Genomic DNA, 27257 nt, shown 5'->3' with positions numbered 1-27257 from the left:
GAGTGACTGAGTATGCATGCAGAGTCAGATCGGCAGAAAATTCAGATATTAAAACTATCAGACCCAGAAAACAAAGTGAATATGTTTTATAGAAGAAATAAAAGAGACCTGAATACGTCAGTAAATAGCAAGCTGACTCCTAGAAGTAAAAAATACTTAACGCTTGAAATTAAAAATCAGAGGATAAATGTAACAACAGCTTAGACACAACTGGAGAGAAATTAGTGACCTGAAGGATAAAGTCAAAGGAACTAGGAAAATTTCACCTGGGAAATATGAAAAAAAAAAATCACAGAGGCTGGAGTGAGAGGGTAAGTATATTGCTAGCTGGAGCTCCAGAGAGTGAAGAGAGAAGCAGACAGGGACAGAGGCAGTGTTTGTAGAGGATTAAGGCTGAAACGGTTCCAAATTGAATGGAAGAGAGCTGACCACGAGTACAAGAGGCCCAAGGAATGTCAAGCACCATGAGAACACGGGATCCACACCTTTTCACTTCAGGACATGCAGGGCACCAAGGCCAGTAGAAGCCCTGAGACAGTCAGAGAGGAGGCACAGGTCGCCTTCAAGGACTCTGATGCTGAGAGCCCACTTCTCAGTAGCAACAACGGGGGCTTGAAAACAGAGAAGTGGTATCGTCAAAACTCCACAAGCTGAAGGCTCCTGGCCTGGAAGTCAACAGAGAAAAGCGGCAACAGGCAAAGGAAAACCAAGAAAGTGTCCCACGAGCAACTGCGCTTGAGGAAGCCTTAACACTTGAGGAGGAAGGAAAGTGACCCCAGATGGACAACGGGAACGCTAGAGAGGACGGAAGTCCAAGCCGCTGTGACGCGCGTGGGCACGTCCGGACAAGCGTGGACGGCGAAAGTGCCGTGCGGGATTTAAACGGGGACAGTGCGAAACGCAAGGCTAGGCCGGCCTTAAGCTGCAGGGACGGGGCGTGTGTGGTCAGTTGGAACGAAAAGGCTCTGAAAGAGAAGAAAAAGTGTTAATTTAGAATCGACTTCAATAAACAATCACCAAAAGAATGGAAATAGAGTGCATAAATTCTAAACCAGTGGAGAGGGAGGCGGGACAAAGACGCTCGAGAATCCAGAAGAAGGCAAAAAGAGAGAGAGAGCAAGACATAAAAAAGACAAACTATTGATAAGGTGGCAGAAATCAGCCCACCTATATTGGCAATCACAATACATAGAAACTAATAGAACAGTTAAAAGTTATAGTGATGACTCTTTATGATTTCAGGCCAGATAAAAAGGACAAAATCCAGCTGATCTTTGTAAGAAACTTACCTAAGACATAAAGACACAAGAAGATAGCAAGGAAGCATTTATGCAAATACTAAGCCAGAGAATGTTGGAAAGGCTGTCTTCACATCAGGAAAACACGCTTTATCCCACCTGAAATAACCACAGCGTTGTTACCCGGCTGTGCTGCTGTTGTTCAGCCGCCCCATCTTGTCTGACTCTTTGCGACCCCGTGGACGGCAGCACGCCAGGCCTCCCTGTCCATCGCCATCTTCCGCAGTTTGCCCAAGTTCATGTCCATTGCACTGATGACGTCATCCAGCTATCTCATCCTCTGATGCCCTCTTCCCCTTCTGCCCTCAGTCTCTCCCAGCATCAGAGACTTTTGCAATGAGTTGGCTGTTCACATCAGATGACCAAAATACTAGAGTTTCAGTGTCAGCATCAGTCCTTCCGATGACTATTTAACTAAAATGAGCTTTACCCCGATGCAACATAAACAGTTTAAGGCTTGGGGGAAAAAAAAGAAAAACACCCTGTAAGTCAAAAAGAAAGATCGTTCATTCCTTGCTTAATAATAAACAGAAATCAATTTATTGGGAAGATCGAACTGTTCTTCTTTTGAGTGTGCCTACTGACAAAACCTCAAGATACATTATGGAGCGGAATTTGGCAGAACTAGAGGGAGAGGCCACAAAAAACGGGTTTAGACGTGCAGGTTCCACGCCATATTCCACCCACATTAAACCCAGTGCTTTTGTGAATGGAACCCTCACGACAGTCCAGTTTATTTTTGGTTGCACCGGGTCTTCGTGGTCGTGCTCGGGCTCTCTCTTGTGGAAACCGGATGACCCTGTCCACATGAAGTGCCGTCATTGTGACCACAGCCACCCTAGTGCGTGTGCAGTGGTATCTCACTGTTGCTTGATTTGCGTTTCCCTGTTGACTTTCGATGTTGAGCATCTTTCCATATGCTTGTGGGCCATTCATAAATCTTTGGTGAAGTGTCAAAATCTTTTGCCCATTTTTTTTCTTCAGCTGTCTGTCTTCTCACTGAGTTTTAAAAGCTTATTTGTGTGTTCTAGATACAAGGTCTTCATTGTGTACAAAGTGAAGTGAGTGAAGTCGCTCAGCTGTGTCCGACTCTTTATGACCCCATGGACTGTAGCCTACCAGGCTCCTCTGTCCATGGAATTTTCCAGGCAAGAGTACTGGAGTGGGTTGCATTTCCTTCTCAGGGCATCTTCCCAACCCAGGAATTGAACCTGGGTCTCCTGCATTGCAGGCAGACACTTTACCATCTGAGCCACCAGGGAAGCCCTCATTCTGTATATGTCCTTCAAATATGTTGTAGAAGACTCTTGAGAGTCCCTGGGACTGCAAGGAGGTCTAACCCGTCCACCCTAAAGGAGATCAGTCCTGGGTGTTCATTGGAAGGACTGATGTTGAAGCTGAAACTCCAATACTTTGGCCACCTGGTGCAAAGAGCTGACTCATTTGAAAGGACCCTGATGCTGGGAAAGACTGAGGGCAGGAGGAGAAGGGGATGACAGAGGATGAGATGGTTGGATGGCATCACTGACTCAATGGACATGAGTTTGAGTACACTCTGGAAGTTGGTGATGGACAGGGAACCCTGGCGTGCTGCAGTCCATGGGGTCACAAGGAGTCAGACACGACTGAGCAACTAAACTGAACTGACTGAATGATGTCTTTTGAAGGGCAAAAGCTTTAAATTTTGTACAGTCTAGTTTATTGATGTTTTTTGGATGGATTGCACATTTGGTGTCCTATCTTAGAAATCTCTGCCTCACCCAAGATCACAAAGACTTTCTCTTATGTTTTCTGCTGGAAGCTTTCTGGTTCTTTGGGTTAATTTTTGGGACAGGGTGTGAGGCTTCTGACTGTGGACATCCAGCTGCTCTGGCATCCTTTGTTCTAAAGGCTGTGTGTCCCAGATCGTGAGATTTACAAACCCTCTAAACGGCGGCTCAGCAGTAAAGAATCTGCCTGCAATGCAGGACACCCGAGCTCAGTCCCTGGATTGGGAAGATCCCCTGGGGAAGGAATGGCAGCCCACTCCAGTATTCGTCCCTGGAGAATCCCATGGACAAAGGAGCCTGGCGGGTACAAAGGCCGTAGGGTCATAAAGAGTCAGACACAACGGAGTGACCACCAGACACAAGCAAGTGACATCGACCACTGAGTCAGGACGTAGGCGGTCTGAGCGAAACACTGGGTTCGCCAGCTCTTGTGGCCCCTCCAGAGTGTGACCAGGCTCCCCCAGGGCCCCCAGGGCAACTGACCACACACCCTCGGTCGTAAAGTGACCACAGCCCATTTTGAAGCATCGGCTGAACTCAGGACCAGTCAGAAATCGGTAATGACCACGGTAAAACAGCCTGAGAATCCCCTTGTCCACAAATGAATCAAGAACACATCTTCATGGAAATCAAAGCAAGGCAGATCTCAGGGCTTGTCTCGGAGCTTGAGGGGCCAGGAGTCAGTTCGTATTAACACAAAGCCGTGCGGGCAAGCGTCCGGCAGGCGAGGTGTGGGCTGCGTTCGTCCTTCGGCTCCTTCCGCCTCCTCCGCTTCCTGCTCCTTTTCTGATTCTTGCCCTGGTTTGTTTGCCAGGGTTGCCAGTTTGATCAGTTATGCCCCAGACTTGGCGGTGGGCGGGGGTGGGGGGAGGGAGGAGGCTCCCTGGGACCCCTGGGAAGCTGGAGAGGGTCACCGCTGCACAGATGTGGCCACGAACCCAGCAGCCAAGTGCCCTGAGCACTCACGGCAGAGTGCAGCGCCCAGCGGCCTGGCTGGTTGGTTCTCAGTGAGGCTTCCGTGGCGACAGGAAGCCCAGGGATGTCCGGGCTGGATGGGGAGACCCCACGCCAGATGGGGTTAAGTCTCAGACCTCTTGGTCTGAGATCCCAGATACACCCACACACAGCCATCCGCATCTGCCAGTCTGTGCAGGCGGATGGCCAAGATGTGTGGGGACGAAGGGGCGATCACAGGTGTGCAAGCCCCTTCCAGGCCTTGGAGTCTGACGCGGGGGGTGACGACGCCCATCCCGAGGACACAGGCGTTGGGAACCTCATGCAGAAAAGCAGGCGTTTGCAGCGGGGATGAGCTGGCCCGCGGAGCCACCTTGGTCGCTGTTTGGGCCCTGCCGTGATGCGATTTCTGGCACTGGCGCAGACAGTGCCCCGTGCCCCTGCCCCCCTCGCCCACCCTTGGACTCAGGGCTGTGAGTCTGGGCCTGGCAGGTTCCTGGAGTCCCAGCCGGCGGCGGGCGCTTATCAGCTGCAGCTCTGAGGCTGGCGGCTGTGGCGCGGGGGGCCCGGGGCTCTGCCAAACCTCTTCCAGATGTGGCCATGGCTGCCCGCTCGCCTGGCTCCGCCTGGGGCTCTCGGCCAACAGGCTCCCGTGAGGAGAACGAAAGGCTCCCAGTGAAGGAGCCGGGGGCCTGGCTGCTCTGATGGGAGACAAGGCGGCAGGCAGGCTGGGTGTGTGGCTGCAGGCACACGCCGGCCACTTCCTTCTCCATGGCTCCCCCAGACTGGCCCTGAACGTGGGGTGGTCACAGCTGCCTCTGGCTGCCTCCTGGCCTGGGCCCTGAGTCTCTCCAGCTGTGGCCTGGCTCCCAGAGGGCTGGGTGGAACCGCTCGGCTCTGCCTCTCCGCTATGCGTTGAGGTGGGTGGCACTCCACAGCATGGCTCCCCTTTGCTGGTGGAAGGGGCTCTTGTGTGCCTCTGCAGGCCGTCCTGAGCCGGGGGGGCACAGGGGAGGTGCCATTGGACAGCCCCAGCAGGATGAGCAGGGGCCCCTGTTTCTGGAGGTACTGGGAGCTGAAGGTTGCCTAAGGTTGCATGGCCCCTGGGAGTGGGCACTCCAAGCCAGCCTCTTCCCCTTTCTCTTGCTTTGGCGAGGACAAGTCAGCAAGGGGTCAAGGCTAAAGCCTCTGAGGTCACAGGCCAGCCGTTTATCAAGCGTGGGCTCTTCAGGAGCTGTGAGCCAGCCCTCACCACAGCAGATATGGAAAGAGGTGCCCGTTTACTGGTCTGACCCACATTGGGTAAGTGTGAGCTGGGTGCGGATTCAGACCCTCCAACTGAGCTCTCAGACTTCAGAGGGTCTCAGATGCCTCCTGGCCCCTCCGGGCATGACGTTGGCATGGGTGGTACCCGCTGCCCGCTGGGCCAGCCGGTCCTCACCTCTCTCCCTGCCTCCCCACAATCATGCAGGAGGGCGAGGGGCCAAGGGCTCTGGGGCTGACCGAGACTCTACGCTCCCTGACAAAACCAGGCCATCCAGAAGCTTCCGATGGCTTCCCCGGACTCTCAGAGCATGCAGACCCACCTCCCTGGGGGCAGCCAGGGAACCAGCGGGCGTTGGCCAGCCTGGCGCACGCACTGCCTGCCCTCTTTCAGGGACTGCCGTCTCCCCCACGCCCCCTTCCTCTGCCCTCGCCAGGCCCACCGGGGCCTCCTGCTGGGCGGTTGCCTCTGTTGTTTTCCCTGGGCTTTGACCCCCTTCTTACGGCAGTGGGACCTGACCCCCTAAAGTCCTCCCACAGAGCCTTTTGGGCCCTTGGGAGCCAGCCCGTCTACTCTCCTCCTCGCCCTGCCCACGGCCGTCCACGGCCACTCAGACCCTGCGGTTCCCAGATGTACCTGTTTGACCTTTCACCCTCTTCCTGGAGCTCTGCCCCGTCTCCCTGAAGTCAGTGAACAGCACGCCCTCTGCAGGGACGCTCCTGACCCCAGCCCTGGCCTCTCATTCCTGGCTCTGCTGCCCCTGCTAGAACGCGGGAGCTGGAAGGTTGCCTGGTTCCTGGGGAAGCGAGGGGCTGGGGGACCACTCGGTGCCCATGCGGGGCAGCGGCTTCCTCCTCCAACTCTGGACCCTGAGTCGCCAGACGAAATCACCTCTCTTGTCCTGGTGATTTGCGCTCAGTTGTGTCCGACTCTTTGCGACCCCGTGGACTGTAGCCCGCCAGGCTTCTCTGTCCATGGGATCCTCCGGGCGAGAATACCGGAGTGGGTTGCCGTTTCCTTCTCCAGGGGATCTTTCCGACCCAGGGATCGAACCGCATGCCCTGTGTCTCCTGCCTTGGCAGGCGGATCCTTTACTACTAAGCCACCAGGGAAGCCCAGTCCTGGTGTTAGGGACAGAGTAGAGGGTGGTTAAATAGTTAATCCCACTAGGGGATTTCAAGTAAAGGAAAAAAAGTACTGGAGACCCGTGGAAGTTAATGATCACTCAAGAAAGCAGGTTCGCGTGACCACAAAACCAAGCTGACTGGCCGAGCGACGAAGCTGTGCAGCGGAAGCACGAGACGTGCCCCGGGACCATAAAACCATGGTGGCGTGAGCCCCACATCTGGCCCCGGGAGCTCAGCGAGTTAATGATTCCTAGGACATCTCCGCGGGGCACACTGGGAACAAGGGTATAAGGGAAAGGTGGCATTCCACTGAAACCTCAGGCCATCTGCCATTTTTAGCGCATGTTACCACCTTCTGCTCATTTCCACAGTGCCGTGACGGTCCTGGCTTGACCATGTGGGGACAAGGAAACCCTGCTGCCTGACGTGGAGGAGGAGCTGATGACGCAAGCGTGATGTCTCCTCAAGAGAGACGAAGAAGGCGGTCTTCTCCCCTCCACATTTTGCCTTTGATTATAAAACTGCAGCCCACTAAGTTCTCGGAGTGCGGCCCCCTCTCGCCCACCCACTAGGAAGCCTCCTAAGCGTCCTGTTCTCCTAAATCACTGATCTCTCGCTTTGCCTCTCACTGAATTCTTCCTGTGCTGAGACGTAACGGGCCGGCGCTCCTTGGAGCCCCCGGGACGCGTCTCAGCGATTTCCGTGGCACCCACGCCAGCGACGGGAGCAGGGACCGTTCCCCTCTCAGCTGTTGGCACCATCTCTCCTTCCGGTCAGCAGTGGTTTTCTCACCGCTCTCAGGAAGGGTGCAGGAGCTCAGGGAGACGCTTAGACTCGGAGTGCGGAACTGTGAAGCCATCACCGGAGAGGTCCGAGAGCCAGTTGTGTGCAGGCCCACGTGGTCCCATCCACTTGCTTTTCTAGTTTCGGTCTCAAACCTGCCTCTTCCGAGCAGCCTGCCTTGCTTAATCCCTTCATGCATAATAAACGCTTGTTTTGAGCATTTTGTTTCCTTGTCAAATGGGAGTGTGTGGGGGTGGATGTCCCCTGAGGGTCAGGATCCTTCACTTATATTCTAGAGACTCCTTTGCTTGACAGGACCACGGATGATGAAAGTGACGATGACCACTAAACGGTGACGTTTAAAGAGATGCTCGCCACTGCTCTGTATTCAACGATCTCGTTTAATCTCAGCAAAACCCAGAGAAGTGAGGGCTACTACAAATGAACAAATTGCGGGGGAGAGGACCCAGGGGACTCGGCGAGCCTGCGTGGGGACGCAGTGGGGAAACTACAGGGGGGACCCTGACTGCCTCCCCACACCCCCAGCTCCCACCTCCCGCCTCCTGCTCCTGCCTCCTTCCCTTTATTCCCGAGACTTCTTCAGTCCAGCCAGCCTCTGACCTAATTCACCCTCATGGGCCCGAGAGCCGGGCGGGGAGAGGCTGCCGCTCCCAGTGGTGGGGACAGCGGGTGCAGGGATGGGAAGAGCACAGAGCCGCGAGGGGGGTGGCCAGGTCCCCGGGGGGCATGTGCCGTGCGTCTCTGCGGACCGCGGCTCTCAGCTCGCCGCTGTGCTAACCAACTAAGCTGCAGGCCTGAGTTTTATACCCCGGGGCTTCCTGCCGACTCTGCAGAATCGTCCTGCCCACATACCTGGCCCTCCTCCCTGCAGCTCCTGCCGCCAAGACCCTGCAGGGAAGACCAGGGCGAATTCCTGCCACAGCACCGGCACCCAGCAGGCCTCCCCTAACTACAATCGCAGCAGCCCGAGCAGGAGGAGGAGGAACAGACCGGGATGCAGGAGATGGCGTAAAGCCCTTTTTTAAAAGGGGCAATAAAAGTTTTGGGTTTCAGATGGTCTTGCTGGGGAAGAGAAGAGCAGAGACAGGAAATCTCAGTAGCAGACGGGACAAAGGCCACAGCGTGCAGACTGCCCTCAGACGAAAACACCTCCGCTTGTGCAAACAGAGGACGCCCTGGCGGGGCCCGAGCCCTCCCCACACCATGCCCACCTCGCCCCAGCTTGGGGGGAGGCGGAGGGGCCCCTACAATAGACTGTTTTGTCTACATTGTTGCGAATGTTTATAATTCTTCTCCGTTTGGGCCGTCCGAGGTGTGCGCCGTGCCCCCCTCCTCCTCCCGCAACAGGGCTCCGAGTGTGCTGGGGAAAGGGGGCTGTGTGCATGGGCCTGGGGCACGCGTGTGCTCGGCCAGGGCATCGACTACTCTGCAGGGTCTGGAAGCCGAGCCCAGGCCCCGAGAGGCCAGTGTGGGCCTGTACCCGCCCAGCCCCTGCCCCGCCCAGCCCCCGCCTTGCCTGCGCTGGGCACTGCAGCCTCCCTGCCTGTGTCGCCTGGTTGAATCCTGGGCACCCAAACCCACGTGTCCAGGGAGATGCCTATCCTTTTGTTTTTTGCAGATGCCTTACCCTGTGGGGAGCTGCTAGCCATGGGGGCTGGATAAAACACAGGACATTGGGTTACATTTAAATTTCAGAGGAATAGAATCATTTTTAAGTAGGTCTCCTGCAAGCGTGCTCTAAATTTAAGACACACTGAGGCAAGATAATTATCTGTTATCTGAAATTCAAATAGAACCAGGCATCCTGTATTTTATCTGCAACCCTACCCATGTGGCTATTGACATTCAGATCAATTAGACTCAGCTGACATTTAAAGAGCCAGCTCTGCCAGGCACGTTTGAGAGGCTCACGGGCCTGTGCGTCAGGCGGACGCTGCCCGGGCTGGGTGAACATCTCCACTGTCAAAGCGAGTTCCGTGGCACGCCACCACTCGAGGCGTCCAGTGACATCTCGGAGGACATTTTCAGGCACTCACTGTTGGATATCCCAGGACTCGGGGACCCCAGTCCTCCCTGCCTCGGGGCTGGGTGGGAGGGGCAGTCCTGTCTGGAGCCCAGGGTGGCCCGGGATGGCCTGGGGTGGGGGCGCTCCCTGCACCAGGGGCCCGAGTCTCAGATTCCAGGGACCTGAAGACCCCAGGACTCCCTGACACTGCGACTGGAGGTGCTGGAGCCCGAAGGCCATTGCACTTGGCCCTTGTCAGTCTTGGGGTGTTGGGGGGGCTGCCTCTCTTCCAGGTCCCCTTCCTGGGCACTCCCCTCTGACCCTTGGGTAGACCCCTCCGCCCCACAAGATGCCAAAGTGTTCCTTCAAGCCAGAGGAAGACGCCTCTGGGACGTCTGGCAAGACCCTGGGCACTGTCACCAGATCAGTGGTCCGTGCCCAAGGGATGAGGGCCAGCTGCCGCCTCCCCGGCCGTCAGGGTCCTCATCTGCAAAGTGGGCTCAGGACCCGCCCCTGGGACCCTCCGAGGGGGTCTCCATGGGGGCCAGCGGGGCGCAGGAGGGGCGCAGTCGGGCCTGGAGCCCGAGAGGCAGACAGGGCTGAGGCCTGGAGCGCGCCTCCTAATTGTCCATGACTTACAGACTTGGCCGGGCTCCCAGACGGCCTCATAAATCAGGGCAGCCGCAGTGAGCAGCCTGTGGGTGCAGCCCCTACGCGCCTGGCAGGCCCCTGCCTCCTCCCTGCTCGGGAGCAGGCTGGGGCCTCCAACTTTCCAGGCACTGCACTGCCGCGGGGCTGGGAGCCGGGGCGTGCTCGCTGGGGGGGCCTGAGGGGGGGCTGGGTGGGAGGTGATGGGTTGGGGGGATGGTTGGGGGATGGCAGGAGGCGGTGGGCAGAGGCCAGCCACCTTGCAGATTTATGGAGTGATGCTGCCCGGCTGCCCTCCACCCGCGCAGCCCCCAGAGTCTGTCCTCACCACCTGGTGCTGAGCCGTGAGTCTCCCGCTGTGGAACTGGGAGACGGGACCCGAGGGGCACACCTGAAGTCTCTTCAGGTGTGTGTGTGTGTCTGTGTGTGCACATGTGTGCTCACACCCCCACAACAAGGCCCGAGGCTGATCAAGGCGTTACCTGCCCGCCCCTGGGCCGGGGCCCTGATGTGTCTGTGCCCGCCTGTGGGGACGCGTCTGGCTGATGGCCCTGGAGCTGCAATGAGCTAGCTCTCGCCCCACGAGGCTTGGCGAGGACCCTGAGTGCGGGCGGGCCGCTTTGTCGCTAGCGGACTGTGGAGACAGAAAGGGGTGGGGCCAGGGCCGGGCTGCGGGTGTCCAGGCCCCCAGGATGCGGGACCCCTGGGCAGTCAAGGGGGCCTGCAGACACACAGGGGCCGGGCTGCGGGGTCCGCCTGGTCCCCCACCCTCGGTGCCAGCTCTCTCCCGGCCCCTGAAGCATGGCCGGGGTGACTTGAGGACACGCCAGGGGCTGCCCCATGTGGTGGGTGCAGACGTGGGTAGCTGCACGTCTGGAAACACAAACAGGCCCCAGACAGGTGTAGGTAACTTCCTGCCTGACGGATGTGCCCAGATCATTCGGGAAGCTGGGAGCCTCAGCTTTGTGAGGTGATGTCTGGGCAGCCGGCTCCCGCCCCCACTGCCGGGTGGTGCCCGCGGGCCCTGGACGGGAGCCGGCTGACCTCCGCACACGGGGGCGAGCCCTGCCCCATGGGGCCAGCCTGGGGGCCTGGCGGTCTCGCTTGGGGTTCCGGACCCGGGCCCACCTTCCCAACCTGGGTGGGATCTCGAAAGCCCTGAGGGCACTCCAGAGCGAGGTGCCTGGAGTGGTGCCAGGCCCCGGGGACCATGGGCTGAGGTCAGCGCTGCCATCTCGAGCTCTGGGCCCGAAGAATCCCATGGACAGAGGAGCCGGGCAGTACAGTCCATGGGGTTGCGGAGTCGGACATGACTGAGTGACTTTCATACTATAATCTTAACCCTACATCACTTTCCAACCTTCTCTCCCCATCAAAGTAGGGTACATCTGGGCCTTGAACTTGTCATCTATTCAGACTTGCTTTGATGAAATGATGAGGGTGAACAGGACATGGAGATGGCTTGATTCAGGGGCCTGGCAGGAAGGGCAGCAAGGGACAGGCAGGCCTGGGCCAGGGCCAGAGGAGCCTGGCTGACCCTGGCGCGCTGAGCCTGAGGGCACGGGTCAGGAATGGGGAGACTGGTTGCCAAGAGAAAGCAGGTGGCAGGTGACGTGGGAAGCACCTGGCCGGGGGCGGCGGGCAGGCCCCTTGTCGCTGGGACTGGGCGGGGTGAGGGGTGGACAGACGCTGGCTCCGGGGCTCTGCAGATACTCCCATCTGCCAGGACCTTGGCCTAGGAGAAGGGAGAAAATTCTTTTCTTTCCAGTGTGGTGCTTAGCACCCAGTACAAACCTAATACGTGGATTCTCAAGAAGCGCCCGGCCTGTGCTTCCCGAATCCCTGGAGAGGCCTCAGGCTCCGAGGAGGGATGTTCCTTCAGGTCGGGCAGGACGGGGCGCTCTCAGCAGGCCGGGGACAGGGCAGGGCGGGGCTCAGAGCCGGGACGCACGGTCAGATGCAGGCACAGCAGAGGGTGGAGCAGTCCAGCTTGGCAGGGGGCCCTGCACTTCCGGCCTTCTTGTTGACCTTGGGCAGCAGCAGGGTGAAGGACATGGCCAGGGCACAGTGGTAGAAGCTGTGGACGTACGTGTAGTCCCAGTCCTGCGGGGGCGGAACGGGACCGTCTGCGCTCAGCCCCCGCCCCGAGGCCCGTCTTCCTCCACCCGTTCCTGCCTGCCCTGGGCCCTCGGCTTCGGGCCTGGTGAGACCTGGCACCTGCCGGGGTCAGCGGGCCCCTCCCCAGCCGTCCAGCTCGTCCCTGGGAGTCTGGCCAAGTGTCCCCTCCAAGAGGCTTCCTGTCACTGTCCAGCCCACGGTGGTCTTGCCCTCCACGCCTAGACCACCGCAGGTCTGTGCTGACTCACAGGGCTTTGCCGGTGGGGTGGGGCTCCTCCCACCATGCCTTCCCCCCTTTCCCCTCTTCCCCCCTCCTCCAGGTGTGGCTCCTTCAGGGCTGTGCACCAACCAAATGCAAGCTGTCTGTACCCCCCGCCCCTGGAGATGCTGGTGGTGCCAGGGAAGGACCAGGCTGTGATTGAACGGGGGTGCTGGTGTCAGCAAGAGTCGGGTGCTGCTGGAGCCTCCTGGAGGGGTGCGGCCCCATCCAGCCTCAGGCCAAGCAGGTTGGGGCTGACCATGGCCTTTGTGGGGGGCTCCTTCCCCAACCCTCCCAGAGTACCTCGAAGAAGAAGCGCAACATGAGGGCCAGGGCCCCGAAGCAGAGGCCAGGGCCTATCTGGTGGGTGTACACGCTCTTGTCTGGAAACAGGCGCCTCGTCTCCTTCATCTGCTGCAGCTGCGGGGACGGGGGCCAGAGGGAGATTCTTAGGCCCCAGCCGTTGGCACTCGCACCCCGGGCAACCTTGGTGGGGCGGGGAACAGGGCTCGGGGAGGGGCCCGGGCACATTGGGCTCCGTAGCTGCAGGACCCACAGGAGACCCTGCCTGGGTGGGCAGACTGGGGCTGCCCTCGGGCCCTTGACCCCAGAAGGACCCCCTGCCCCGTCTGCCTCTTGGAGAAACCCTCGCAAGTGCCCAACCCGAGGAGACCAGTGGCGCGGTGTCCTCCAGCAAAGGGGTGTCGGCAGTGTGGGACCCGCCCTCCAGCGTGACCGCAGGAGAGCGTGGGGCGCGTGTGGCCGACCCTGCGAGACCTCTAGCCACTTTCAGAGTGGACCGACTCATCGTAGCATTTCTTAGACAAACCTGCCCAGCACGTGAGACGGCCATGCCTCAGCTGGGCTGCCTAGAGTAAGACTCAAGTAGGAATTAGAGACGTGGGTTCACATTTGCTAAACAGATGAAGAAGAAGCAGGTCTGCGTCCTGAGAACCCGAACCGCGAGTGCTACAGCTGGCAGGGCGTTTCGGATTCCAGCAAGGGAACCCGCCGTCACACACGCTCTGGGTGGTGGACACCCCACCTCCAGTGGCTCACACAGAGACTGTGAGTAGCTTCCTGCTGGGTCAGGGCTGGTTTTGCCACTAAATAAATTCCGCACCGATATCCGGTGTTCAGTTTTCTGGAATTTTCCACCACTGGTGAGGACTCAGGACCTGCAAAGTCGCAGGTGGTGTGTGGGCACAGCCAGACAGTGTGACTCTGGGCGTAGGCGCCTGGGGACCCAGGAGGCCTCCTTCGGCCCGCCCAGCACCTTTGGACTCCAGGCCCCTGCCCCAGGGGGCGCCCGGCCTGGCCCCTCCCCAAGCCTGGTCACCCATCTCTGCACTTCCTCTCCCTGACCGTTGCTCAAGAAGGGACGAGGCTCCGGGAGAAAAATGCACCCTCATTCCAGGAAACAACTGCCCTGGAAAAGCCAAAATAAACTCCACATTCAATGGTCTAGAAAACACAATTTGAGCCCCAGATGGAGGGAGGCAGGCAGCCTGGGTTCCCGTGGGGCTTCACAGGGACACGGGCAAGGGACCGCACTCCCAGCTAATTAGAATCCAGCCCAGAGCCAGACGGGTCAAGATTCTGTAGGAGGGACAACCCTTCAGGGCAGAACAAGGAGCCTTTATCCCACTTCCTGCCAGGGAGGGAGTGAATTATCAGTGAGGGGAGCTGTGTTTACGCATTCCAGAATGTTAATTAACGCGGCCCTTCCTCGGGTCCAGACAAGTCAGACCCCAGCGCGCTTCCTCCCCTTGCCTCTCCGAGGGCCTCCTGGGTCAGCGTGGGGCCAGCTTGGCTTCCCCGAGATGTGAGGAGTCACAGCCTGGCCTCGCTTGTCCTGCCGTGACTTCTTGTTAAGTCGCTGACCTCCCAGCCTTGCTTTCTTCACTAACCAGACGGCAAACTAAATCCTCCACTCTCTGGGCACAGAGAGGAGGGCGGCGTTTGGAAAGCTCACCCCCAGGACTTCATTTTCCCTCCCCAGACTGCACAGTGGGTCGGTGGGCAGCTTCCCACCTCCTGCCCAGCCCCACCTCTTTCCCAGGTCTGCGTTCTGGTCCCCTCGAGGTGCAGTTCCTCCACCCTGCCCTGGGTGGCCCAGGAAGTACCCTGGGTCTACTCTGCCAAGCATCCCTCTTTCACTTGGACTAGTTTGAGTGGGTTTCGGCCCTTGCAGCCAGGAGGGCCTTGGGGTGGGGAGGCCTGGGGACTGTATGTAAAAGGCCTTGTGAGCGCTAGATCCCTGTGTGCCCAGCGAAGGGCCATAGGTGTTGGAAACTGTGGCTCAGGCCTCTTGGGCGCTCACGAGTGGTCCCGTCTTCCTGTCGACCTCACACTACAGCCTCCCTTTTCACTGGAACCAGGCTCAAGGCTCACCCCCTCCAGGAAGTCTTCCCAGATTAACCCAGGCCATTTCCAATTGACGTTGCATCTCTAAACCAGCCATTCTCTTAAATAATAATGATAACAATGACTATAATAGCAGCTCCTATTTGTTGAGCATACTAGAAGCCAGGCTCTGTGCCAGTCCTTAAGGTGCATTATCTCAGTTAATCTTTGAACCGACCCCTGTGAAGCAGATACTGAACTGTAACACCTGTTTTACAGATACGGAAAATGAGGCAGAGAGATTAAGTAACTTGGGTCAGATCCAGAGCTGGTGAGTCCAGACATGATACAAACTGGGTCCCCAAGGCAGGGGCGGCCGACGGTCACTTCCTGCGTGTTAGCTGAGGCCCCGTGTCCAGCCTGCCGACCCGTGAGATGGGAGGTGGGTTGAGACCCCGAGAGGGAAGAGCCTCCGCCAGGGGAGGCGGCCCGAGCGTTGAGGCTCGCACGTACGCACCCACTTGGCTGCAATGATGAGGATGGCTGAGCCGATGGGGCCAGAGTACACCCCGTAGCCCCAGCGGTCGTGGTAGATCCGCACGGCGATGGTCAGGACGCCAAACATCACGAAAGTCGACCGCTTGGGCTCATCGAAGTCGGCCAGTGCTGCGGGGGAGAGAGCGGGGTGAGGTGAGGGGACTTTTCTAGACGCACAGTTTCAAAAGGTTATGAAAGATGGGAGTCGAGGCATTGACACCCTGCATGTGCTTTCTCACAGGGGAGCGGAGGGGTGGGCTGTCAGCGGCCGGCCTGGGTGGACGGCGGGCAGTGGGGCATCCTGACCCCCACGTGCAGGGCTGGGCTGCGGGCGGCGGCCACTCACCCATCAGTGAGACCCACATGCTAAGGGCCGTCCCGTAGACACTGAAGTACTCCAGGATGTCGTGACGCAGGAGGCAGAGCAGCGACAGGCCGGGCCCAGTGCAGGCGTGGTGGAGCTGCGGGAGCCACGGCGGAGGGTCAGCAGGGAGGCGAGGGTGCCGGGGCCCCAGGCCCTGCGAGCCAGCACCTTGGGCGGGCCGCTGAACGGCCCCAGGCCTCTGTCTCCCCACCTGAAAGACGGGGGCGCTCTGAACCGCTCTCCCATAGGGTCCCCCAAAGCCCCACTGAGGTGGGGAGTCCCACATGATCTACACGTTCCCTCAGCATCTGCTCAGCGGAGGCCAGAGCCTATTCCCTTGGGTACCAGTCTGCTCTGCCCAGGTCAGAGTGGGGACCTCCTCTCTCACAAGTGACCCCTCTGACCACCGAGTCTCTGGAGCCCTGGGGGCGGGGTTGGGGGGGCTGGTGAAGACGCAGGCGCAGACCTGGCCTGCGAGTTGGCCTGTCAGCAGGGCAGGGTGGAGGCTGGAGGCTTGCTTTCTTAAGAGGCTCCCGGGCTGGTCCCAGGCTGCTGCCAGAAGGGAACCCATTTTGAGAACGGCTGGCTGGTGGCTCTCAGGTTCTGTCTGAAGTGAGGGCCGATGGCAGAGATGCCCCCCCCAACCCCACACCCACCCAACTCGGCGTCCTCCTCTCAGCCCCTGGCCTGACTCCTACGGTCGTCTCTCAACATCGGCTTCGAAAGCAGAGTGCCAGTATTCTCAAAGCCGTCCACTTACTTCTGGACAACTCTCTCCTTTGGCGTACCCGTTTCATCATTTTCAGCAATATTTAATTACGTGATGTAATTATTTTGACAAGCTCAAGGGCATAAACAGGCTTGGGGAGCAGCACAACGGACTCTTGGTTAACCCGGCTCAGCAGGATGGAGAGGCGTGCAGGAGAGCAGTCCCCGTCTGGAGACGCCAGGGGCGCTGCGGTCGGGGGAGCCCTGGGTCACCTGTGCATCGAGCCAAGGTGAGGGCAGCTTAGAGCCTCCACCGGTTGCAGCTGTCCGCAACCTGAAGCTGAGGGGCATCGAGGCGGCATTAACAGAGATATAGTGTCCAGAGCAGGGGAGGAGAGAGTGCTGCTCCTGTCTGTCCGGTCAGACCTAACCACAGGACCATGCTGAGCTTTGGGTGCCGTGCCCTTTGAAGAGACACAGGGAAAGAAAAGGTTGAAGGGGAGGAGCCAGGTGATGGATATGACTGTTGGGCACAGGAAAGAGAAGAAGCTTCAGGTGGGGCCTGATCAAGGTGCTCACCCCTCCAGGGTAGAGGAAGGAGAACGCTTGCTCCCCCGCAGGGCTCTGGCAGGCAGGGCCAGACTCTGAGAGTGACACGGGTCCCCTTCTCCCCCAGCCCCACCCAGGCCCATCGTCGGCTATCTCTTTTGTATTCAATGCACCCGTAATAGCACGGGTCACTGTGTAGGGCGGAAGACCTCATCGCTGTGAAATTCTGGATGCGGGCTGTGCCCTCGCTCCCGTCTGCCTTGTCCCAGCCGTGACCCCAGCTCTCAGCAGAGCTGGCTTGCCCTCGGCCAAAGGCTTGCCTGTGAACGCAGAGTCAAGGAGGCGGGGTTTGGAGCGGTTTGGAGGAGAGCTGGCCCAGGAAGGGACCTGCCCCCCGGGCCCGTGGTTCACTGCTGCGGGACAGGTGGGGCAGGTCAGCTTCGGGGACGGACCACGTGCCAAGGAGCAGGGAGGTGTGGCAGCGGGCACTCGGCCTCTGCGTCTGCCAGGACGTGGCTCCGTGTGTCACTGGTGGGGTGAGGGTGGGGCTTGGGGCTGGGGGCCTGGCAGGGAACGCATGGCCTTAGGTCCTGGCCTTGAGCTCGGAGGGGCGGCTGATGGCCCCTGGGGCCAGGGCGGGGGCTTCTGTCAAGTGGGGTCAGAGCCCCTGCCCCGCAGGGTGGCGTGGGCCGGGGAGCCCACGCGGCTGAGCACACAGCGCGCTGTCCAGCTTCTGGTCGGGACACAGAAGATGCCACGTGGGAGGCAGGAGCGGAGACGGTGATGGCTGTACACCAGCACAGAATTCAAAGGAAGTGATGGTGCCTCCGGGGCTCCAGAGAAAGGGGCTGAGCGAGGCTTTGTGGCCAGAGGACATTCGTCACGGAGGCAGCTGGCCCTGTCCCTCTGGCGGGGCGGGGCGGGGCGGGGCGGGCGGGGCAGGTGGGGCTGGCCTCTGAAGCGGGCCTAGGAGGCAACTGCGGGGCCAGCTCACCCCGGCAGGGAGGCGGGGGGGCCCGGCGGTGACCATGGTTTCCTGGGCCGGGCATATCGTGGGCTCTTGGAGGACAAGACCTCGGCTCCTCTCCCTGGCTGCAGGCCCTTGTCCCTGCACAGAAGCCCCCTGCCTGCCTGGCCCCAGTCTCCCACCTGCGGGACAGACCTCCTGGCCCTCACCCAAGCCAGGGTCCTGAGAAGGGGGAGGGAAGTGGCTGTTGACAAGATGCTGCGAACAAGCAGGAAGGGGCTGCTGCTGGGGAAGCGAGCTGCCTGGGGCAGGGGGCAGGCCACCTCTCGCACAGAGCTCGGGTCACTCACCTCCCCCGAGCATGCTGCCTCAGGGAGCTGGGCTTCAGTCAAGGCTGGGACTGATGGAGTATGCTGGGGAGTCAGAGCGGGGCCACTCGCGGGGGTCCACTGGGGAGGGTGGTGGAAGGAGCTTCAGAGGGACGGGGGTAAGGGGTCAGGACGGGGGTAAGGCGTAGAGAGATGATGAGTGGGTGTGTGGATGGCTGAGCAGGCAGGTGGAGAGGCGACCGATCACATATCTGTGTGGATGATGGATCACAGAGAGAGTACATAGGTAGGGAGGTGGACAGACAGCTAGACAGAAGCCAGCGGGAGGGATCCATAGGGCCAGAGAGACGCATGGAGGCTGGGGAGGACGAGGCCAGGGAGGGAGAGACCCAGAGACTTAGAAAGAGAGTCTGTTCCATGGGCGTACAGCTCCAGAAATCAAGAGGGAGCCAGACACAGGCGGAGAAACAAAGAGAAGCAGGCCCAGAGGGAGTCAGCAAGAGAAACAGAGGGAGACCCACGGGGAGGTGGGGGCGGGGGCAGGGAGCGGGAGCCGAGAGCCAGCAGCCAGAAGCATAAATAGAGCGAGAAGGGCCCAGAGAGAAGCGCAGGCCCCACGAAGGGGAGACGCGCGCACGTGAGCAGGCCGTCCCGAGCCGAGGCCAGCTGCAGTGTCCTGGAGGCAGATTCCTTGGCTCCTCACGCTCCCCGGGCCCTGCTAGCTCCCTTTGGGGCCCAGGGTACCAGGGAGCAGGGTGGGGAGCCGGACCCGGAGCCGCCTGGAGGGGTCGGCCAGTGATAAGAGAAGGGGAAGCTTGGAGGGGCCGGGCCTGGACCGACTGTCCCTGGCCCCTGTGGGCTTGGTCTCACTCACACCAGCCCTGGAGGGCCTTCCTGGCCCAGATGGGAAAGCTGGGGTCCAGGGAGGCGAAGGGGTCCCCCAGCCCTCTCTCCTGGGCTCTTTCACCCCCCATCACTTTTCTTCATCACCCAGCACAGGAAAGTGGTAAAAAGGCAGCCCCTGTCCTCTGTCCCTGGGAAGGTGCTCTGGGGGGATGGGGGTCCTCTCCCCCAGACTTACCGCCAGAAAGAACGTGGTGAAGAGATAGACCATGGCCTCCATGTGGAACCGCCTTTTGGCGGCGATGCTGACCGTGGGGAGGAAGGCCAGGCTGCTGATGGTGGGCAGGAGCAGTTTGGCCATGAGCGTCCCCATGGGCTGGGGAGGAGGGGCGGGGTGCCGGCTGCCGGGGTCCCCAGGGCAGGGAGAAGAGAGGGAGATGGACTGCTCCTTCCAGTGGGGGCCCCAGCGGCAGCTGCGGCTTAAATGGCCTGAAGGAGGCAGGGATGGGCGCGCACATGTCGAGAAGCTTGTGGGGAGGGTCCGACAGCTGACGGACCATGTGATCAGCACTCGTCTCTGGTTTTTTTGGGGGATAGGTCAGAGCTGTTGATTCAGGGAGACCATACTTCTCTTCTCTGAGGCAGCAGCTCTGGAGAAAAGTCCCCCGTGAGCACAGTCCCCAACATCCAGCCACTTTCCACCCTGGCCCCTCCCCAGGGCTCTGGGGAGCCCAGAATGAGAAAGAACAGACGCTGTTTCTTGAGTCACGTGTCCACAGGGGGGCAAGAGGTGGCAGAACCCAAGGGTTAGCCGGTTCTCCTGGAGAAGGAAATGGCAGCCCACTCCAGTATTCTTGCCTGGGAAATCCCACGGACAGAGGAACCTGGCGGGCTACAGTCCACGGGGTTGTAAGAACTGGACACAGCTCAGTGGCCAAACCACACCACCAATCGCTACAAGGGCCTTGTAGCGAAGTCTCACGTTTTACCAGCCCCTGTCCAGGTCTTGCTCGCCTGCTCTCGCCCCAGACAGGTTTCCTTGGTAACTAAATGAATGAAACTAACATTCCTTTCTGTTTGGTTACATTGATCCAAGCCTGAAGTGCACAGACCAGGAACTTCTCTATCAGGGTCCCGGAGGCGAGGCCGCCGCCAGCCCTCTCAGTGCTCCTCTGCCTTCAGGAGATACTCTGCCCTTTTTGAAGAGGCCTGGGGGGACTGCCTGGCAGAGGGCCCCCATCCTCTGGCCAAGTTACCCCTGGGTAACTCTGTGTGAGTTACCCAGGCTGACTCTCTCCCTGGAAGGACTGCTGGATTGATTTACTTGTTGTCAGCAAAAGGACAGCTTTCGTTACTCGTTTTGCGTTTCATCATGGTGTAAGGATGTCACCGCAGCAAAACGCACAGATTCAGAACGCGCAGTCTGGTGGGATTTGCCAAGTGCCGTGCGACGGCTCCAGTGCCCCCTTCACTCCAGCGCGGTCCTTGAGTCCCCAGCAGGGGCAGCCTCTGTTCTGGCTTCTGTGGACACCTGTCTCGGCCTGGATAAACGGACGCACGCCGGGTGCGTTCTTTCACGGTCCCGAAATGTCCCTGGGAGTCGCCCACCTGTGTCACGTGGCTTGTTCCTGTGGTCGCTGGGTGGCTACTCTGGATTTTGTTCTCCTGGGAACTGGAATTTGGAGAATGGGAAAAACAGGAGGTCGGTGGGGGGCGAGGCTGAGGGGTGCCTACACTCGCCAGTCGGCACCTCGAGGAGAGGCTGCCGGCTTGTTCCTGGCCTTCGGGGTGCACTTGCTCCGCCTTTCCTTCCACCTGGGAGCTCCCTCACACCTTTCCAGAAAACTCTCTGTTTTGTGGTACGCTGGCTGGAGCCCGTTTCTGCTGCCTGCAATGAAAAGTCCTACCTGGGACATGTGGTCTCATCTTTTTCTGCTCAGCTGCACCCACACCCTCAGTGTGAAGTCCAAGGTCTCCAGGAGAACCCAGGGCCATCTCCCCTCAGCACCCCCAGCCGCCCTTGTGTGCCCAGAACCTCCTCCTGGCCTCCCTGCCCTCCTGGAAAGAGCACACTTCCTCCACCTCTGAGTCTGTGGGGAAGGCTCGCCACGCGGCACAGGTAAGCCGAAGTGCTCTGCACTGGGCCCCAACACGCTGCTCTCTCCCATCCGAGCACCCGCGCCTCTGTGCGGAGCTGCTCGGGTTGTGTGCCCGGGGCTTGGTTGGCCGGCTCCCCGCCCAAGCCCCGGGCAGAGCCTGGCACGTGGTGGGTGGTCAGCAGACACTGGCTGGATGAATGACTCTGTGAAAGGAATGAATCAAAGTTGGGGGAGGCAGGCAGCGTGCTTCAGCCTGGCGCCTAGGAGCCCTGTGCTGCTCCAAATGGGAGAACCAGGCCCGCCGTGCGTGCGTGTGTGCGGCTCTGGGTGAGAGGCAGGCGACTCCCGGCGAGCTGGTCACCACCTCTGCCCCCCAGCCCCGGCTTCCAGGAGGAGCAGAACCCGCACGGTGTGGACATGGATTGGTTGTCGGGTGCGAGGACAGAGCTCTGTGGGGCCACAACCCCCCACTCGGAAGAGGGAAAACATTCCACAGTTGGTTTTGTGCATGAGTGTGTGTGTGTTTTTTTGCAGCTGTAAACCAGGGCCAGGGCTGAGAGCTTGGGGAAGGGAAAAAGAGAAGGGGGGAGGGGCTGGGGGGCAGGGGAGTTGCACATGTGTTGTAGCGATTAAGGAGGAAGGGGGCTGAGGAGGGGCCCGCCCTGAAGAAGGGAGACAGGTGGCCAGGCTGGGGCAAGGGGCTGGGGCGGAAGACCACCCCCTCACCACCTCTGAGGAGAGGGGCGGAGCACAGAACGGAGGTCGGGGTGCAGCCTGCGTGTGCTCCCAGCCGGGACCTGGTGGCTGGAGACAGACCAGCTGGCCTGGGGGAAGGCCTCCTGCTCTGAACAGGGCTGGAATGACCCTCCGTTCTCACTGGTGCGGGGGCAGCGATCCGCCTGGGGAGCTGGGAGGGGGTGCAGAGCAGAAGAAGCAGGCTGGTTGCTTGGGGGTGGCACTGCCCTTGGAGGCATAGGGCTGGGAGCCCAGCTCAGGCTGGGCAGGCTCGGAGCCAGCAGAGACGTGAGCTGGCACCCCGTCCTCCCCGCTGCCCGGGGCTCTGCCTGCCAGCTGGCCTCTGATACGCCCCCCACCACCCCACCCTCACCTGCTGGTGCTGGGGTCAACGCAGACCCCAGAGGCAGCATGCCTGGATCCTCCTGCCAGGGTGCCCACCCCAGGGGTTGCCTCCGAATTCACAGTGTAGCTCTCTGTCCTGCCTGACCCCTGGAGATGGGGTGGGGAGCTCTCACATTTTCAGCCCTGCCACCCTGTGTATCTTGAAAACCATTTACGCACACAGACATTCATTCAGCGCTGGTGTGTGCCAAGCTCTCTTCCTATTTTGTCCCTCTGGGCTGTGTCAGTGGCTGGACGTCTCTCTCTCTCTCCCCATTTTACAGAGGAGAAGACTGAGGCTCAGAGAGGAGGAGGAGGCTGGCATTGATCCTGGCCGAGGCCCCCAACCCCTACCGCAGGCAGCATGCCCCCTCTTCCCAGCAGATGGTGCCAGTGAGACCCAGCAGGGTCTGGGTGGGGTGGGCCACTTTACTGGGCAGCAACAGCCTGGGGAGCGGGGAGGGGAGCCGACCCGCCCTCCCCCCCACCCCGCTCAGGTTTTATAGAGGTGCTGAAATGCCCGGAATGCCACACGGCCCCCGCCTCCCGGACAGCTGCCTGTCTGCCCAGCTGGGCCTGCAGAGCAGGGTCAGCTGCTGCACTCGCGTCCTCCATGATTTGAAGCCCCAGCCTAGAGCTCCGGTCACCTCTGAGCACGGCAGGCCTTGGCTCTGGGTGCAGGGATCCCCCGAGGCGCCCCCCGCCCCGTCCCTGGGCACTGATGCTCCTGACCCCTCTGTTGGGGCCCCCAGGCTGGAGTGCCAGCCCAGACCTCCATAACCGGTGCCGTGACAGCAGGCACGCTGTGTCCGGCTGATGGCCGGACGCGAGCCGCTCACGCTGCCCCCAGCTCCTGCACAGCTGCCGGGTGAGCCAGGCGAGGGCTCTGCCCTCCTTGCTCCACAGCCTTGCTGTGCCCTCTGGCCTGGAGCCTCGGTCTCCTCACCGATGCAAGGGACGCCCGTTGCTGTCCCACAGGGTCGCTGTGATCACGGGCAGGTGCGCTGGGCTCTGGGAGCAGCTGGCCCAGGAAGCACTGCGTGTCTGTTCACGAGAAGCAGTGAAGAGCCGATGTGGGTCATTACAGGGGGATTCTCTTCTGAAAGGTGGACCTCAGCACCCATGCACGGAGACAGCTGCCCAAGGGACCTGGGGGCTGGGAGCAGGGCTGGGACGGGGACACAGGCTTGTCATCCCCTGCCCCCACCCCCCACTGTGGCTGCTCACTGGGTCCGCCTCTCTGTGCAGAGGGGAGAGTGAGGCTGAGATGGGACGGAGCTCCTGGGCACCTGGCCTTCCTGGGGGGCTCCTGCACATCGGGGCGGGCTGTGTAAGCCAGGAGCCCAAGGACGCAGGTCCCGCCCAGCCCCTTGGCCTGGCGGTGGGCTGTCCCTGGAGCTGCAGTGGAGAGCTAACGCCCCAGTCGTGCCAGGGCCCCCCAGGGCCCCATCCTTCTCTCAGATCTGGGGACAAGGGAACCTCTTTCTTGTGGATTTTAAGAGCGAGGAGGCCTACATATAGAGGCTCCCGGTTGAACGTCAGGACTTGGCCTAACAGAAAACGTCAGTGCTGGGAAGGAGGGAGGAGGAGAGCTCTGGTCCAGCCCACTGATCCCTGGGGCTTCCCCGGTGGCTCAGATGGTAAAGAATCCGCCTGCAAGGTGGGAGACCCGGGTTCGATCCCTGGGTGGGAGCAGACCTTCTGGAGTAGGGCATGGCAACCCACTCCGGTATTCTTGCCTGGAGAACCCCATGGACAGAGGAGCCTGGTGGAATAGAGTCCGTGGGGTCGCGAAGAGTCGGATGCGACTGAGCGACTGACACACACGTGTGCTGCTGACCCACAGTGGTCTGTGGAGGAGGGTTCTCCCGGAGCGGGAAGATCCAGAGCAGAGAAAGCTGGGCCTGCCTTGGGCTGGGCGGAGAGCTCTGGGGGTGGGGTCGGCCGCTGGGGCCTCTGCTGGGGCCTGGTTCTCTTCCGGTCCTGGCCCACCACTTCCAAACTGACCACAGCGGCCCTTGGTGGCCCGGTCCCCGTTGGGAAGAAGGGCTCCGCTGTCAGAAGTGGCCCAGGGTGCTCCAGGCTCTGGGTGGGCAGCAGGACGTGGCGGGGAAGGGTGGGGGTCCTCCAGGCCACGTTGGCGGGCCTCTGGGTGCCAGAGTTGAGGACCCCCTCGCAGGATCTCTGGCCCTGGTCCCCCACCTTCAGAGCTCTGTTTTGGACACTTGGCTGTACAGGACAGGGCCCAGCTCCCAGCGTGACTGTCCAACCACCAGGACCGCCAAGCCGGTCACCCCTGGCCCACTGTGCGCCTCCTCCTCCCTGACCCATCCCTCCCCTGAGCAGGCTCCTCTCCTTCCGCCTTGTTCCACGCTTCACCTCACCTTCCCACAGAAATGTGCACGTTTTCCTGTTTCCAAGTTCTTCAGAAATCCAGGTCTGGTGAAAAATCTCTAAAAAAAACCCAGGTGTCCAGAGCATCTCAAGCCAGGGCTACACAGAGAGTGGTAGGGACACCTCCCCCTCACCCCAAACGTCAGGGGCTGCCAGACAAATCTGCCCTTCCACGCGCTGAGCACCTTCTGTGTGCTGGGCCCTGGTAGGTGCCAGGGATGCACTGAGTCCCAGCCACGGGTCGGAAAGCCTGATCAAAGTGCTGGGCTGCTGCCGGGTGGGCTTCCTGGAGGAGGTGTGCTCAGGAGATCATCTGGAGGGCCGGGAACATCCAGATGGGTGTGAACAAGGGCTCCAGGGAGGGGATGGCAGGAACCAAGATGGGGGCTCCAAGCCACTTCTTTCTGTGACACCCCAGGGAGCCCTGGGCATCGTCAGGGCTGGGAAACAGCAATTCCAAGGGCCCCCGGGTGAGCTTGGGGTGAGCTGAGGGTGACCTGGGGCTCAGTGCGAAACGGGCAGCCCCTCATTCACCAACAGGTCAAAGCTTCCTCTTTCTTCCAGGGCCGTTCCCTCTTAACGTTGCGCTCCGCTGGGCCCAGGGAGGTCGTGGCGTGAGCGCTTGGGACTCCACCAGAGACTCCGCCTCAGCCTGGCTCCCCAGGGGGCACGAGGCAGACCTGAGAGGCACGAGGGGTGGGCGGCCCCCCGGCAGAGGCTCCATCGCCCCATGCAATGTCACCCCAGAGCACAAATTCTAAGATGATGCGATTAAACCTTCAGCAACGGTGACGGCAGAGTATGGACCCCAGGCGTGGCCTCTTCTGAGCCTGGGCTGCTGCTCTGGTCGCCAACACTCAGATCCTGTGGATCTACCATCCAGGTCTGGCTGCAGCCCCACGAGGTGGGCCCAGAGGGCACGTGAGGACCAGGAAGCCCGGCCTGACCGGTTCTGCGGAACCCACGGCAGCTCTGCGCTGGGCACAGGACAAGGCCTTCGGTCGTGCTTCCTGGCTGTGCTTGATTCTTTATCACCAAACACCCCCCGCAATTCTTAGGGTTTTTAGGGCCCCGGGCCTTCCCCCAGACCACCAGCGGACCAAGCCGTGGTCATAGCTCCCTGTGGGTCTGGAGTCTGGGGGAAGGCTGGTGTCCCTTTGGGAGGGGGAGCCCTGGCCAGCTCCTGGAGGTTGAGGGTGGGGTGGGGATGGATGGGGGGCCAGCCCAGGTCACACACCTGCTGGAGGTCCCAGAGCCAGGGTGGCATCCTGCCTCCCGGGCGCTGTCCCACTGAGCAAAGAGAAGGTGCTGGGGCGTTTGCGCCGGCTGGCTGTAGGGTCCCTCCCACGGGAAACCATTAGTCACTCTGGCTCTGGCTGGACGCGAATCCAGCTGTGTCCGGAGAGCTGGGGACTCTGACTGGGGATGCAGAGCACTGGTGCTTGGCTGGAGGGACGGGGTGGGGCAGGCAGAGGCCCCAGCGTGCGAGAGTGATCAGCAGGGTGCCTGTGAGGGGGTCGGTGAGTGTGTGCCCCTGTATGTGTGTGCACATACGTGTGCATGGATGTGCACACACGTTTGCACGTGTGTGCGTGTGCACGCTCACCAGTGCTGTGTGACGGGTCCCATCGTGTCTGCTATCCAGTGTGCCAACAGGGGGCAGTGTGGGCCTGGGTTCCACTGAACATCCCAGGGGCCCCAGGGGAAAAAAACCAGAGATGGATAAGACCTGCCTTCCCAGAGTCTGGAGAGGATGAACCCGATCCAAGAGCCTGCCATGGCGGGGATGTGCTCACCAGGGGGCTGGGCTGTGCTGCTTACCAGACATGCGAGCCTGGGCGTCCCTGGGCGGTCTCGGAGCCTCAGTTTCTCCGTCTGTAAAATGGGGAGCTCTTAGCTCTCGGCAGGCAGAAAGGACTCAGGCAGGAGGGACAGGACGGTGGCAGGGCAGCGGGCGCGGTTGCTGGCTCTCCTCCCCCGCCGCTCCTGCTGGTGGCAGAGCTTCCCCAGGGGTGGAATGGTTCTCGGCCTGGAGGAGCTTGCCGCAGTTCCTTCCGGCAGGGAGGACGCAGGAGGGGGAGGGCCCTCCAGGCGCCACTGTGAGCCATCTGCAGCACAGAGGCCGGGGATGGCTGCAGTGTCCGGGGTCGCCCCCTTCCACGCCCACCGTGTGTGGAGGTGTCCCTGTGTGCCGGGCTCCGGAGGGCCTGGTGTGTGGGGCGGGGGCCTGGCCTGCTTCCGGGGCGACTTGCAGTGTCTGGGGTGCCCCCTGGGTGCCGGGGAGGGAGGGGGGTGCGGCTGGAGTGCGTGCTGCTGGCTCCGTGCTCTGCTCCACGCTCTGACTCAGCAGGAACGCAGGCTGGAGCCCCACGCCGGCCTGCCAGGGGCTGCCCAGCTGGCGCGCGCCCAGCCAGGCCGTGTGCCCTGCCAAGCTGGTGTGAACATCTGTAAAGCTCTGCGCTCCTCCCCCCCACCGCTGGCTCCGGCCATGCTAGCTGTCTGGTCCGCGGGCCGCGAGCCCTCCTGTCCCGTCCCCGGACCCTTGGCTGGGGCCTGCGCTGGGTCTCGGTCAGTCCCTCCGCTGCTCAGGAGAAACATCTCCAAGCCTGGCTGGGTGACCACAGAGCCTGGTGTCCCCTCCCGACCCCAGCCTCACCATCTGTAAGCGCCAGCCATCAGATGGCCGTATCACACACCTAGGATCCATTCTGGGGAGGGGCAGAGACGGCATCGCCCCCCCACCCCGCCCCCCAGGG

The 27257-nt window shown here is 60.8% G+C and overlaps 1 protein-coding gene and 1 non-coding gene across 5 annotated transcripts; both read right to left on the bottom strand.

The window, feature by feature from the left end:
• Positions 1–2488: 2488 nt before the first annotated feature.
• On the bottom strand, positions 2489–2560 carry TRNAC-GCA (transfer RNA cysteine (anticodon GCA)). Its single transcript has one exon. It is a non-coding gene; the product is annotated as a tRNA-Cys (tRNA).
• Positions 2561–7590: 5030 nt separating this feature from the next.
• Positions 7591–27224, bottom strand: MYMK (myomaker, myoblast fusion factor). Of its 4 annotated transcripts, XM_070378697.1 has the most exons (8): positions 26323–27224; positions 24687–25478; positions 24492–24560; positions 19128–20561; positions 15476–15590; positions 15110–15258; positions 12550–12666; positions 7591–11972 (listed from the first exon to the last, which is right to left on the bottom strand). In XM_070378697.1, exons 4-8 carry the CDS (start codon positions 19260–19262, stop codon positions 11823–11825), a joined length of 666 nt encoding a protein of 221 aa, XP_070234798.1. In that variant the 5' UTR covers positions 19263–20561; positions 24492–24560; positions 24687–25478; positions 26323–27224; the 3' UTR covers positions 7591–11822. The 4 variants fall into 4 exon arrangements, with proteins under 4 accessions (XP_070234798.1, XP_070234797.1, XP_070234799.1 ...); XM_070378696.1 differs by having other exon boundaries at positions 19128–25478; XM_070378698.1 differs by lacking the exons at positions 24492–24560; positions 24687–25478.
• Between the last annotated feature and the right edge of the window lie 33 nt (positions 27225–27257).

This window comes from Bos mutus, chromosome 11, assembly GCF_027580195.1.
Source record: "Bos mutus isolate GX-2022 chromosome 11, NWIPB_WYAK_1.1, whole genome shotgun sequence".
Taxonomy (NCBI): domain Eukaryota; kingdom Metazoa; phylum Chordata; class Mammalia; order Artiodactyla; family Bovidae; genus Bos; species Bos mutus.
Note: the sequence above shows the minus strand (reverse complement) of the source record. Positions and strands in the feature narration are given on the sequence as shown.

Bases quoted from the DNA above. Each gene is read 5' to 3' on its own strand.
- MYMK (XM_070378696.1), bottom strand. From the start codon at position 19,262: ATGGGGACGCTCATGGCCAAACTGCTCCTGCCCACCATCAGCAGCCTG. The intron at 12,667-15,109 runs GTGCGTACGTGC...CCGTCCCCGCAG, and splicing joins TCATCATTGCAGCCAAGTGG to CTGCAGCAGATGAAGGAGAC. The intron at 11,973-12,549 runs GTACTCTGGGAG...CCGCCCCCGCAG, and splicing joins TGTTGCGCTTCTTCTTCGAG to GACTGGGACTACACGTACGT.